Here is a 15297-nt window from a genome sequence, read left to right on the forward strand (position 1 = left end):
CAAATAAAGCTGTAAATAAAATGAAATGGAATGCAGCAAAAATTCAAGCACCTTATCCAACATCCTTGCTGCAGACTTGGAGACTGTTACACTTGTTACACTTCTTTTGGGGCTGGATTTTTGTGCAGAAGGTAAGAAAAGGCAACCTTACAGACAAAAAGCTCAGTTTTGAGCTTTGCAGGTTGAAAATGGAAGTACAAAAATTGAGGTTGCTTAGTTTTGGAAAATGAGCTGCTTCTCAGAGGGTGCTGTCTGGAGACGAGGAAGCTTCTGTTCTCCATGCTGTTAGTGGGAAATGTCATAATAGTAGTTACGTAACCTCATCTCAACTGCAACAAATCCTGGTCGGTCATCAACACTGTGGAAAGATGACAAGTGTCACTGTGCAAGAAGGACAGAGCTGCCAAGGTTCATGGCCCTTACAGCCCTTGAGGCTCTACCTCAGTGACAGCGCATTTAAACATGCTTGCAATATTTTAAGGCTACAAAAACGATACTACAAAATTAATACCAAATGGCAAATACTATTACAGAACATCCTTTCAATGGATTTACTGTCATGCCTGTTACTTTGTGGTTGATGAAGGTGCTAGAACAAAGAAATGGTAAATCAGCTCAATTTAATTTTCTACTTCATTTAGGAATAATCTGGAGGAAAGAATATTTGCCGTGCAATACTTGCCTTATAATGGGTAGTACCACCACACAAAGTGGTTAGAAGCACCACAGTGGTTAGAGGACCCTACCTACACATTATATGACTGTACCATCTTTCTTTTGTATCTGCAATTGTTTCTTTATTTGGAGAACACAAACTGAGAATAAGCCCTCACAATTTTACATTACATATTGAGATAGTTACTCTGCCTGACCTGAACCTTGTTTTTAAAATTTATTTTCTTTTCAATATTAAAGATATTTTAATACAAAAATTAAAAATCAGCATGCTTTATGACGTTTGTTACTAATAAAAAAATGTGATCCTTTTCAGTGTAGAACTGTTACAGTACTCCTTGAGTCAAACCAAAAGGCAGGAATTACTTTTTGCTTGCATGTTCTTTCTAGAGTACTAGGTTTAATAAAGCTATCAAAGAAGCAAGATACCTAAAAATGAAGTACCAGAGCTCCTTAATGTAGACCTTTTGGACAAACTTATTCTCCAGATAGTGAACTGGAAGATTAAGTGATATTACAGTCATTTTGGGTACTTTCTGGAGACTTCCTACAGTTAACTTAAAAGTAACTTCAGCAGAATAGTTTAAAACAATAAATCATAAACCAGTTTTAATACATTTTTTCAATATACTAATTTAAACAATCAGGTAGGCTTTATTTTTTCTATATTTCATAATTCTAATTTCTAAATGGTTATGAAACAGAAAAAAATATTTCTGATGTATCAGGTATGACCTGAAAAGACAGTTTGCCTCTCACCGATAAGTCAGTGTGGGATCCAATTTTAATATATTCAGTTATGAGAGAAGAGATAAACAGCTTAAAACAGTTAAATATTGAGGAATATAACAAATATTTTGGCAATATGACTTTGGAATTTCAGTAAAGCTAAAGCCTTGGAAACGAAAATTAAACAAAAGACAATTCAAAAGGAAACAAAAATATTTGCTTAATTTCAAATATTCTTTTCAAAATGCATTAGACTGACTTTTTTGTGGACTTACTGTTTGATGGTACCCTTTATTTTGTGTATATATATATATATATATATATAAAACTGTTCCAGCAAATTCTGTTCTACAAAATTGGCATTTTGTAGTGCATTCTATAACTCAAATAATTCACTATAACTGAAAGTGCAATTGACTCCTTAGCTTGGAGTATTGTTGTAAGCTAAGCTCCTGCTGAAAATACGTGTTTTGAAGAAATCCCTACTGATCCCCTTTCTGGCTATCAACCATGTAGATTAAAATGTACTTCTATCAAAAAAGCATCCGATCACACTCACTCGTATGTCCAACACAATTTCATTAAACCGTAGAGTTCTGTTGGGCAGACTTCAGGACGTTCCATTCGTTCTCCTCTTTCAATCATCTGTGCAACTTCACCACCTTTCATTCCCTGGAACAGGGTGACCAGAACAGTAATCCAAGTTGCAAATTATTACAGCACACATGATAGCATAAATCAAATAGAGGCCTGGAACTGATTTTTGGGCTATCCTGTGACTCATTTGTTGCAGCAACTCCTTTTAGTTAGGAAAAGATGTTGGTTCAAATTTGTTCTGAATTTTTAAAGAAAAAACATGGCTAAATATGACCACTCACCTTATATGGTTTTTGTCCATAAGAGAAAGCTTCCCACATTAAAACCCCAAAGCTCCAGACATCACTTTTGCTAGAAAATTTGTAGAAATTCATGCATTCTGGAGCATACCATTTGACTGGCCATTTTCCATGACTTTGTGCCTAAAATATATCATAACACAAAGGAAAAAAGCAGACTAGATACAATGATAAGTAGTAAACAAAACCTGAATGCACATAATTCATGTTAACTTAGATCTGCACACATTTGTACTAAGTACCATATATTTCTGATGCTGTTAGCCTTAGAGAGAATGGATAACAGCTTCTTCAAAAGTGTTACAAAATTGTTCTAAACTTTCACTTTCAAAATAGTAGATTGAAATGAAATCTATGGTAAAAAAAAAAAAGCTTAGCTAAATGACTTTAAATTAAATGCCATTAAAAGTGTGACTCAGATTTGTTTTTTAGAATCAGTTTTTCCCTTTGGTTCTCACAAAGGGTAAGAGATGTCCAAATGGTTGAAGTGGGTGGTCTACTTCAAAGCATAGTGACTGCCACAGTTTATCTAAATTGTGCCACAAACTGCATTATGACCATTCAAGTGTCAAGTTATACCAGCACAGTGCTAGATTTAGTGACAGGACCCTACTTCATCTCATGGAGTACTAAAGAAATGGACTTCAATACTAATTCTTGAGGCCCTGAGACTGGGATTTAAGATCCCTTTCCTGGCAGCAGTGACTACTGTTTCTATACAGGAAGTTCATCAGAAGGGACCATGTGCTTGCTTCCCCTCTGCAGTGTTTCAGGGGTTCAATTATTAGTTTCAAAGAGCTGAAAAAAGGGAATAAGCAGAAGGAAGAAGTAATTTGAACTGCAAGAGTGATATAACAGGAAAACAAATACAGACATGGTAACAGCCTTTGTCTCCTACCTTTTACCTCATGAAATGTTGCAATTAATTTAATCACTTGGGGGTACAAAGGTCCAAGGAATTTAAAACTAAGATAAACAAATTTTGCTTAGGTTAATGTATTATTTAACAAAATAATAAAAACCTTTCAAGAACCTCCCCTAATTCTGTTCTATAAGACAGTCTATTAGTCCTAGCCTACATTTTTCTTGGACATGATGAGAACTGTTTTGCAACAAACACATTTTCCCGCTTTTATGTAAAGTAGTATCTCATTTCCATAATAACTTTCAATCTTCTAATGACAAGTTTATCAAAAGTAAATGAAAGTAGACAAGTAAAAGGAGGGACAAACTTTTTCTTCCCTACATGTCTCTAAATGTTGTTCACATATTTTGAATTTGGTAATTTAATATCAGGTTATAAAATAATAAATTATATATAATCTTTCTGATTTAAAACTGTATTTCAACTGAAAATATCCTTATTTAGCTATGCTACTACACAGTTTTCATGTTGTGTTCAGACCTTACCTTGTAATAATTTTCATCAGCACTAAGAGCTTTAGAAAGCCCAAAGTCACTAATTTTGGCATAATGTTGGGTGACTAGCAGCACATTTCTTGCAGCCAGATCCCGATGAACAAAATTATTCTCCTCCAGGTATTTCATCCCCATGGAAACCTGATGCACCAGCTCTGTTATATTCTTCTCTGTGACATGTCTGAAAATCACAATTGGATTTTAAAGAGGTCAGTAGTTCATTTTCATGACTTTTCATGGAGTTCAAATACAAATCTTTACTCTGAACTTTTCCACATTACACTGGGAACCTGATTCACTTACATTTAGCTAAGCTTCAATTAGAAAAGGTAATCTATGCTCCTGTACTGGGCAAAATGATTTGTGATCACATCAATAAAGGAGAAGTTGAAGAATATGTGAAAGGTCTTTAATTTATTCAAAATACTCTATTTTGACAGAAATATTTGGCGTGTTTTTGGCATGAAAAGTTTGGACACATGTTCCAGTGAAGAGTAACTACAATCATTAATTATTACATTAAGAGCATATCAATTTTAATTGTCCTCAAAAAAAAAGTAAAAATACAAGAAAGGAACTGTATCCTATGGAATCAAAGTTTACATACCTATTTTTTTGCAAAAATTTGTTCAATGGCCCAAGTTCAGCCATTTCCATTACTAACATCCAGGCCTCAGCTTCACATATACCTATCATTCGGACAATATATGGGTTATCCAGTTGCTGCATTACATTTGCTTCTCTCAGTAATTCATCCTTTATGGCTGGATCATTACTCTCATTCTTTAGAATTTTTACAGCCACAGGCTTGGAACCCCTGCAAAACAGAATCCAGTTCTGGAATAGTTGCTGAAAAATCTGTGCACTACTGCATACAATCTTCCTCAGATATTTCCATTCACATAGTACAAATTGTGATAAAAGTCAGAATTGACACTCAGAGGAGGAAAAAAAAAAGCCGTAACAGGAACATCTCTCTATCAAATGCTCAGAAACAGCTAAGCAAAAGAGCAAGAATGAAAAGAATCTGAGAAAAGTACAGATTGTCATAAAAATGCCTAAAGAAGCCTGAAAAAAAATACTAGACAAAGCTTTCTTGTCCACTCTGGCAAAGATGGTATAAAGGTCTTCTGGCAAGAAAAGCTATAAAGAGCTTTCTAAGCACTGGAGTGTTTTGGGGGTGAGACTAGAATATGCAACACTGCCAGGCACCAAAGCAGTGCTTGGAAATCCTGAGAATCTAAGCCTACTTCTGCAACCTTCCATTCATACAGCAAACTGAAAGAGTGACTGATGAGATCAACATAGCTCAAATGTGAAACAAGATTAAAATATACACAAGCTGAGATCAGAGCCCTTCAAATCCCTATAGCCTATACTAGAAAAACAGAAATCCTTTCTGCCTTTGAAAACCTCAGTTAAAGAAATACCTCCAACTTCAGGAAATGAGAGTGCACATAACCATTTCATGCACATAAACAGCATACCGATAACGTTTTACTAGGAAAATGCATGAAGAGTCATGTATAAACAGGGTCTCTTCCTACTGACATGACACGATAGAAAATGTTACAACATGTTCTGTCTTCTTGAAAATCAACATTCCAGCTTCAGGAAACTGGTATTTATCACACTTCAGACAAAAGTCTCTTTGCTACAGGTCAGCTGTCCGTGGCCCTCTCCATGTTTTCTGACAGAGATGTTGTGCAGATGGGAAATACTGTGTAGCATTAGTACTTTTGCAAACAATGGAGGAAGGTGGTGTGGAATTCCCACTCTACTATCCCTGTCAGGAGACAAAACAGTCACAAACAGCACTTACCCACTTTACAGGCAAAAATGAGTGCATAAGTGTACATACAAAGACAGAAACTGGTGAATATTTGCTCAAATTAGCTACAGTCTGTCACTCCAATTGACATGCACCGAAAGGTGAAGGCTAGAGCTTTTACATATTAGATTCCATGAAAACAGAAGGCAGCACTCACTTTTTCATCTTATAGAGCCCTTTCTTTACAGTACCAAAGTTGCCAGAGCCAAGTTCACCTTCCTCCAAAGTCAACAATTTCCTGTCAAGAGTGACATTTTTTGGTTTAATTTCATCTGGATCAGCATATGGACTTTCATAGACCTCAGTATCCATGGGTAAGGCCTCTCTCTGATCACCTGCAGTCCAAACAATGAAAAAATTAGACATGATTTCAAACATTTTTGCTGCCACAGCTAATATAGTCACCTTTTCCATGTTCAAAATCATCAGTGTGTTTGACTTGTAAGGGCATTACAAAGAAACCACATGCAGTCCATCTATATGCATTTTAGAGCACACAAAAAGGCAGTGGCCTCCCCCTGGTGACAAGCTGTAACTGCTGAACATTTGTGCAGGGTGAAACCAGGAGGTTCCTTGGCAAAAGGACAATTAAAAGTTGGCCCTTCTCCTTAGTACTTCCCATTAGTTACCTCACAGAATTCTTCACTTACAATGCTGCCTTATATGTACTTCATTCTTAGGCACCCAACTTTAAGTGCATTATTCTTGGCACTGTGGATGCAACAGGGCACAATTCTTTTTATGACATGCAAGGATATAGTTTTTAGAGTCCCGGAAACAATACTCCACTTCAAAATGGAAAAAGGGATTTCTGCTAAATGATTTTTTTTATAGATGGTGACATCTGGCATCTTCAGCTACCAGGCTTGAGTTATTGATAGTGGCTATACTAATACGTAACAGAATGTGAAATATATGCAGGAAAAAAGGATTTGAGAGAGAGCTCTGCCATAAGGAAGAAAATTGCACTAATGGTATATATTACTCTGCCTACCTCTTTCTGCTGCTGTAAGACCTCTGTTCCTTTGCAGCACATAGGGATTAAACGGTGCTTCTTCTTGTGGGTGGCCAATAGATGACTGAAGCTGTAGCGCATAAATAAAGTTTTTCTGTTCAACAATGAATAGGTAAGTTAAAAGCATTTGTCCCCCCAAAAATTTTGGCATAATGCTTGCAAGAGACCCATAGGTGAGAATTAGAAGGAAAGGCACCCAGAAGAGGTTATTTCATTGTGGAGGTTATTGTTAGAGCAGGCCAAAAGGACAGAAAGATATTACATATATTTCAGAGCATTAGATAGGAGAGAATTAACTGTAATGGGTCATGCACAAATCTTATTCTGCAAATATTTACATGCTCTTTTCAAATTTGCCATGCAACACAAGTAGTCAGAAGGATTTCTCTTTAATTTGTCCTTCCTTCCTTCTTCTTCAAGTTATCTCTCTCCCTAATTAGGCCATAAAAAAATTACTAGCACAAATGCAAACAAAAAACAATTTCCTGTCTCTCTTGTGGATGTTACTCTATTTTAAAGAAGTGCAAGCAACTATAGTAAAAAAATTAATACTTTAATAGGCTTGTGTAACACCGGGTACAAACACCATGGACAAGATATTCGGCCTGTCTGTCTGCTCTGAGGTGGGACAAGATTACTTAATTAATTAAGCATCTGATTCAAGTACAATTGCTCTGCCTTTACTCTTGTCAGAGAAATATTATGGAGTACACAAACCATCTCATCCACTGTGGAACTCATTGCCTGAGTATGGCACAATAAAGTATAGGTGAGAGAAACTACAGATCTGGTCACTTCTGTTTGTAAGCTGTTAGGAACACGGAATTACATAACCTATTTCTGCAGGTTAATTTCTCTTCAAGCAAAGAGAAACAAAACTCTAGTGGAAGCAGTCCCAGGTGAAGGGATTGTAATGAAATAATCTTTAAGGTCCTTTCCAACACAAACCATTCAATGATTCTGTGAAGTTTCCTACAGTGAGCTATTGGATGCAATAGAAGTGTCATCATTTGGAAATGGGATTTAGTAGAGGAAACACCTGACCTCGGAACTACAGACTTCGAAATCATAATGAATTTATCTGCCCAGCTGGATGAAATAGAAAAGGTTTCACTACATAGATTTTACTGCAAACCATGTGTAGGAAGCCAGTTTTCAGCAATATTCTGGCCCAGTAGGTTGAGCACATTGACATCAGGCACAGTAAGGGTAATATTTGTGACTTGGAACAATTTGCTGTCAAGGCAAGCCATAAAACCCCTGAGACAGTTCTGGGATATCTCAAAGAAAAAACTGACTGATCTACCATTCTCAAGGGAAATGAAGGTATAAACCAAAATCCTCAGCTCTAGTTTTGTTTTTCTAGACTGAGTCACCCTGACACCTTTCCAAGACCTGTGTCACTCTATTTCACATGGGCAATTCACTAACCCCAAACCTCCATTAAGACCGGAAGTCAATTGGCATACTTTGAACTAGCCAAATTTAACTAACGTACACCAAATTTTGTACACCTCAAGAATCCATTCACCAGTGAAGAACAGCAGGTAAAAACATTGTTCTGGCCAAGACATAGCTGAGTCCTCAAATTAGACACATGAGACATTCCTGCTCTTTGCAATTCGAGAACAACAGCAAAAAAAAAAAAAAAAAGGAAGGAATTGTGTGCTCTTGATCAACAACTGCATTAAAAAAAAAAGTACATCACTTCCATGGTTATAAATAAAGCTCTGTGGCTGTGAACTGTAAATCACACAGTGACATCAGATATAACAAAGTGGGTTCTCTTTCTTAGAGAGCTGCTCATGTTTAAGAAGAATCATAGTGTCTTATCATTACTTAGCTTGGTTAATAAATGTAGAATGTAATTTCTATTTGTTGCAGATTGATTAAGTAGCTTAGTAATGTCTTTTTCATTAATATTCTTTCTTTCCTCTGGAAGGAAATGGGAGACCTGACTACACTGAGAAGCCTGAGGTTCTAAATGACTTCCATGCCTCAGTATTCAATGCAAGCGCTGGAGGTCACTGTCCAAGTCAAGAAAGGAAAATTTGGTTACTGGGAGGATGAACACCATAAGTCCACTGTAGGAGAGTATCAGGTCTGCAATCATCTAAGGAACTTGAATGTATACAAGCCCATGGGACCCAATGAGATTCATTTGAGAGTACTGAGGGAGCTCTCAGACAAAGTTGCTAAGCCATTGTCATTTTTGAAAAATTGTGGCAGTGAGGTCAAGTCTCTGAATATTGGAAAAAAGGAGATATGACCCCCATTTTTAAAAATGGGAAAGCAGAAGACCCCGGGAAATACAAACCAGTCAGTCTTTGTACCAGGCAAGCTCATGGAGCACATTCTCCTGAAAACTATGCTAAGTAACATGGGGTAAAAAGGCGTGTTTGGTAACAGCCAACATGACTTTACTAAGGGGACATCATATCCAACAAATTTGATGACCTTCTATAACAGGGCTAAAGCACTGGTGAATGGGGCAGAGAAGCTGACACTGTCTACCTGATTTATACAAAGCGTTTGGCACTTTTCTGTATGAGATACTTGTCCTAAATTGGAGAGGTGGGTTTGATGGATGAACCACTTGATTAATAAAGAATTAGCTGGATGATCACATGTGAAGAGTGGTTGTCCAGTGTTCATGTGAAACATTGTCATTGTCACAATGACATTGTCATTGTCATTGTCATTGTGACAAGTGGTGTCTGCAGGGGTCAGAAGTGGGGTGGATGCTGCTCAGCATCTTTGTTGGTTGCACAGACAGTGGGATTGAGTGCAGCCCCAGGAAGTTCACAGACGACACTGAGCTGTGTGATGTAGTCATGCTGGAGGGAAGGGATGCCATCCAGAGGGACCTGGACAAGCTTGAGATGTGGCTCTATGTGAAATTCATTAGAGTTCAACAAGTCCAAGTGCAAAGTCCCACACTCGAGTCAGGGTGATCCCAGACGCACCTACAGGTTGGGCAGAGAAGTCATTGAGAGCAGCCCTGAGAAAAGGACTTGAGAATTATGAAAAAGTCAACATCCAAAGCAGTGTGGCAAGCAGAGTGGCCAGCAGAGTGAGGGAGTATATTCTACCCTTCAACTCCACTCTGGTGATGCTTCACCTGGAGGGCTGCATCCAGCTTTGGTGCCCCCAACATGGGAAGAACATGGAACTGTTGGAGCAAGTCCAGAGGAGACCACTAAGTTGTAAAAGGGGCTGGAGCACCTACCCTACAAAGACAGGCTGAGGAATTTGGGGCTGATCACCCTGGAGAAAAGAAGGTTGTGTGGAGACCCCATAGCAACAATACGGTATCTGAAGGGGGCCTACAGTGAAGCTGGAGGGGGACTCTTCATCAGGAACTGTAGTGATAGGAGCAATGGGTATACACTGAGAGAGGGACAATTCAATTGAGATAACAGGAAGAAATTCTTTACTGTGAGGGTTGTGAGGCACTGGAACAGGTTACCAGTGGAGGCTGTGGATGCCAAATCCTTGGAAGTTTTCAAGAAGAGATTGAAAAAGGCCTTGAACAACCTGGTCTAGTGGAAGGGGTCCCTGCTTATGACAGAGGAAGCTGGGACTAGATGGTCTTTAAGATCCCTTACAAGCCTTAATATTCTTTGATTCTATAATTTCTGGTTGAACTACAATTTAATATTTCACAGACATATTTTAAGCTCCTATTAGCAACTTGGAAAAATTGTGCAGCACTCAGAAAACCTCAAATATTTTTCTTCAGTCCTGACAGTCATGTATTTATGGCATGTAGCCATAGTTGGCATCCTGCACAACTTTGAATAGGATTTTCTACAAGAAATTGGAAATTTTTTTCTCTAAAGGTTAAGCAAGATTGACTAAAAATGGGGCAGGAGGTTTTTATCATTGCATATTCAGTGATCTGAGTGATAGTAAACTCAAATTTCCCTTTTATTTAACTGTCATTAAAATGCAGAGTTGCTTATGCCCTACATTTTTAAAACAGCAAGTATAATTCTGCATATCTTTTTTGGACAAAAGGATCTTTGTCTTAATACATCTAAGGTATGGGATAACTGATTACTTCTTGTATTCCCACGAGAAACAGAGAATGGGCAAGATAACCATGAATTTATTCAAACAATAAAAAGGCATATAAGAAAAGAGTTCTCTAAAGGAGGCTTTTAAAAATGTGGCACATGAATGAAATGGCTCCAACTACTCTAAATCTGACTTTTACAGTGACAATTATAATTTTATAGTAAATAGTATATATAGTAATATTCTCATGAGGGTAAATTGTACAGCAAGTGCAATATTACTTCAGGTTAATAACTCTGACTGGAAGAAATGCAAAATGCAGATCATAAAGTCATTTTATTAAAAATTAATAGCAAAATACTGCATGACATTACTGCAAACATCTCATTAGCCATGAGAGGAGCTTTGGCTAAGGCATCTCAGTTACCACTAGGTGGCAGAATTTCACTTAAATGGTATAAATGAACACCTACTAGTAAAAAAACTGAAAAATTTTTATCTGGGTCCTAAAATTTAATACAAATACTGCATTTGTGAATTTTTTAAAAATTCCCAAGAATGAGTAAATATAATAAAATATTTCTTCTGGTTTACAGTCTGAAAGCTTTTGATATAGAAGAAGTAATTGCGTAATTAACCAGTCTAAAGTAAACTCTACTTGTTGGGGTCAATGAATGGTAAATCTTTGAATTGTTCAGAGCACAACTTTTGTTTAGAGTCTAAAATCTGACAGTATGATATGGATATGAGTATACAGGGTAAAGTACATGTAAATGGTGCTCAAATTTGGTTTCCGAAATTATTTTCTTAAAGATTGGTTTTGCTTCAGTCTCTACACTGTGAATGTTGACCAGAAGGCAGGAAATAGGTATTTGGCAGCAGAGAGTGGCCAGAGCAAGACACAGGATTTACCTGGTTAACAGAGAGCAGCGTTACCAAAAACATCTTTAAGGAGTTCAGACCCCACACTCATTCTTCTGAATCAACCCAAAATGTGTGAGTTTGGTATTGAATTACAGATGGATGAGAGCAGATCATGAGATTTCATCTGTATTCATATATGATAAATACACATTGAAAAAGAGGTGTGGGTCCTGTAGGGATACACAGCTGACAACAGCTATTGGTACTTCAGCATAAAAGTGAATTGAAGCTGAAGGAAAAGAGTATTTGTTATTTATCATGATTATCAAATACAGTATATACATATATACTGTAAAATACAGAGCTTTTCACTCTGAACAGTAGCATACCTCTAGGACTTTTCATGCCTGCTCATTTTTGTTGAAGAGCAACGGGAAATAAATCAATAAACATAAAGAGAGACTCATGGATCAAATAGGGGCATACATATTATTCTCAGCATGCAAACAAACTCAAAGTTACATGCTTCAGAACTACATAAATTACTGAACAGCATAATTTTCTGGCCACACAAAAACATTTTTACTAGGACAGGACTGGGCTCCCCTTGGCTTCCTGGCATCTTGCCAATTTTCCCATTCTGCTTGGTCTTGTGACATCTTACTTATATATAAGTGAATGCATAACAAGATTTGTGCACATAGGTTACATAAGTATGTATTTTGTTGTTTTTATTGTACCATAAATGTGCTCAGTAATAACATAATTGTGTAAGCAAGACAATTCTCTGATTAGGAAGGAGAGTGGAAATATAATTTTGTTTTGCCATAACTGAGTAGTTTTGAAAAATATTATATCACTTACATTTAATTTGCAGAAATATTGAGATCTTCATTATTTTGGTATGCCAGAAATTAAATAAAAAGTGTCCCTCTATTTTTAAAACTCCTTCAAACCTATTATTTCAGTTATAAAATCAAGCCCATAATTATGCAGATAAGGATAGACGCAGAAAGCTTACAAAATCTTCACAACCCAATTGTTAGTAATCAAGAAGCAAGTGAAAAGAGGGGGAGAAGAGAATTAAGTTAGTAGTTTAAGTATTTTTAAGCATTTTTAACTCAGTCAAAAAAAGTATATGAGGCACCTTTTTGCTGCCAGCCTTTGGAAAGGTGTACGATTTGAGTCTTGAGATAATTCCACCTCCTGCCCAACTCTAGAAACCACAATGTCAAAGAGGAACAGTAAATGTGTCATGAAAACAGCTAAAGGTATTTCACAAAACAAAAACACTCTAAAAGAACAAACCACTCCCAAACTTTTCTGTTGTGTGTGCCTGCAAGTACACATATGATGCATCAAACACATGTAAGTACTGGAAATCTTAGTACTAAATTTTCTGTCATCTATATTACTGTCAAATCATCCTGAACCTGTAGACTTACCTTAAGGCAGTTTTAAAATTCAAATGCACTGCCTTTGTTCAGATCTTTATTTAAAGACCATGTTGTATGTTTCTCTTCCCTCTGCCACTGAACTTCAGACTCCATCCCCCCACCCCAAAACACATTTAGAAATGAGTGGATTACTTTCCTATCTGGAAGTATGAATAATGTATTAAGCAAAATTTGACCTTGGTCAATAATCAAAAACCTTGGTGATATAACAAGCAAAGTGGTTATTGAAGCAGAAAGCACACAGAGTAATATTAATTCCATACAAAAAAGGGTCAGGCTTTGCATTTTACATATGCATTTATGTTCTGTGTAAAGATACCATTAAAAGATGTGCAAATATATTTTACAAGAACATGTAACTTAATTAAATGTAACAAATTAGCATTTCTAAGGGTCAGTGAGAGGTCATACCTGACTATTAAAACCTGAGATGGAGCACTTTTGTTCAAACGTTAAGACTGATGCCAAGGCTAAAACAATAATCTGAGCCACATTCTCAGTCTCACTTTAAACAGCCTTTGAACTCACTTAGATGCTCTGAACTTTTTAATATTCCATTTGGACTTCTTATTTTCTGAAAAGGTATATTTCTTTTTAATTGATAGGATTGGCATATTTCCTAGTTTTCTTTTAAAAGAAAATGTCTTATTTCACATTAAAAAGGTGTGTTTTGTTTAAAGACACCAAGGATAGCTGTGTGGTCCCTGTTGCTGCTGGAAGAACAGAAACCTTTTTGATGCTTGACATTCTTCATAGCTGTGATACATAAAACGTCAATATACTGCATATTAAAAAAGGTTACAGAGTCAGCCATTTTCTTTTACTTCATGAAATTTTCTTTCCATATTGAGACTAAATGAATCCTGAAGTACTACTTAGTTACAGTTTTGCAATAGGTAAATTCTCCAAGAGGTCAAGTGCTCTTTTGCACAAACTGAGCCTGGTTCTCATTGTACTTTTTCAACAAGTGTATCTCCTAGCACTTGAGTAAGCAATCACCTGTTGTGATGGTAATACTGCTTAACTCATGTGTTTGTATTAGACCTACAAATGCATGTTGAGACACAGCACAGCACAGCAACTAGTTACAGTGAGGCTGTACTCATAAAGTTTAGGTCTGTCAATTACCACCTGAAAGACTGCAACTACACAAAATACTGAGAAGGTTAAGAGGGAAATTTGGGAAATGGCCAGAATTCGGCAGTTTCACTGTAATGTCATCAGCTGCAGAACTGAACTAAAGACTCATTTCAAAAGCTCCTCTGCTGGTTATAGTGGTGAAATTGATTGCAGGGAGAAAAAAGTAATTTACAAAATGTAAGTGGTCAAAATCACCTTAAACTTAGCCATGGAGCCTCTGGTGAAAGGCAAGAAGTATCCCAGTCCATCCATGTTCTGGGAGAAACAAGAACAAACTCTCCATATTCTGCATGGAAAATTAGCTTCAATACAGACATTTAGCATAAAGTCCTTTCTTTTGCAGAGGAAGCATATTAGTATCACTATAAATGAGATGTCCATATTACAAGAAACTTAAGCATTTGTTACTCCAAATTTGTCCATGGAACAATAGCACATACTAGACAAATCTGATATAGATTTACATCCCTGACATAGTTTTTACTCTAAGCCCTTATAACCAACAGTTTACAGATAAAACATTTGGACACGGATATGTCTTGTATATAATTCAGCAGGTGTTTCTGCATGTCATGCACCTTCTTAAATTCAAAACAACTTCCAATTTGGATTGCTATTTCACTAAGACTCTGGAATAACAACGCTGTATTTTAGGCTGTAATATATATAAAAATGAAAAAATATTGAAAAATTTGCCTGGATGGGAGGACCAGCATTAGATTGTTGATTAGAACTGGCTATTATGTTGTGTTCCTCTACTTTCTCTCTTTTGCTTCTTTATTAATCAATTAATATTAATTAATATTAATATTATATTAATCAATCCTTACTGACAAGCCATGATCATTCCTGTTGCCTTGCTCTGGATTATCTTCTGCTAGACAACATTCTTCAGTGCAGTGTCAAAAACTGGTGAAAGTCTTTCAGGTGACTTTGCCAGTGTTGAACAAGCTGGAAACACATTGATGTTTCCTCTACCAGCATGGTGGCTGCTCATCCTTGTTGCCATTCCGATTCATTGTAGGCATAACATCCTCTGAAAAGCTGTGTCTGCTCGTTATTCTGTGGTTTATATCTGACTATTAAATGTGCAATATCTTGCACTAGCTTCTACTGAGCCTCACTCGTTTTTCCAGGACATTTCTCTAATTTATTCACAATTATTTTTATACCAAATTCACAAATTCATTTTTCCATTCACTATTCACTATTTTTTTTCATAATCTGAATAATTGTATTTCAGGCATATTA

General features: G+C 36.6%; 1 protein-coding gene across 1 annotated transcript in view; it reads right to left on the minus strand.

Moving 5' to 3' along the window:
* Positions 1 to 285: 285 nt before the first annotated feature.
* The window catches only part of SYK (spleen associated tyrosine kinase), a 47635-nt gene continuing 32623 nt past the window's right edge, over positions 286 to 15297 (minus strand). The window contains exons 7-14 of the mRNA XM_062513131.1: positions 12597 to 12665; positions 6545 to 6635; positions 5708 to 5885; positions 4327 to 4536; positions 3711 to 3900; positions 2283 to 2423; positions 1964 to 2076; positions 286 to 358 (exon numbers count right to left, since the gene is read on the minus strand). Coding sequence (XP_062369115.1) covers positions 286 to 358; positions 1964 to 2076; positions 2283 to 2423; positions 3711 to 3900; positions 4327 to 4536; positions 5708 to 5885; positions 6545 to 6635; positions 12597 to 12665 — 1065 coding nt within the window. The remainder of the gene's footprint in view (positions 359 to 1963; positions 2077 to 2282; positions 2424 to 3710; positions 3901 to 4326; positions 4537 to 5707; positions 5886 to 6544; positions 6636 to 12596; positions 12666 to 15297) is intronic.

Source organism: Cinclus cinclus, chromosome Z, assembly GCF_963662255.1.
Source record: "Cinclus cinclus chromosome Z, bCinCin1.1, whole genome shotgun sequence".
Taxonomy (NCBI): domain Eukaryota; kingdom Metazoa; phylum Chordata; class Aves; order Passeriformes; family Cinclidae; genus Cinclus; species Cinclus cinclus.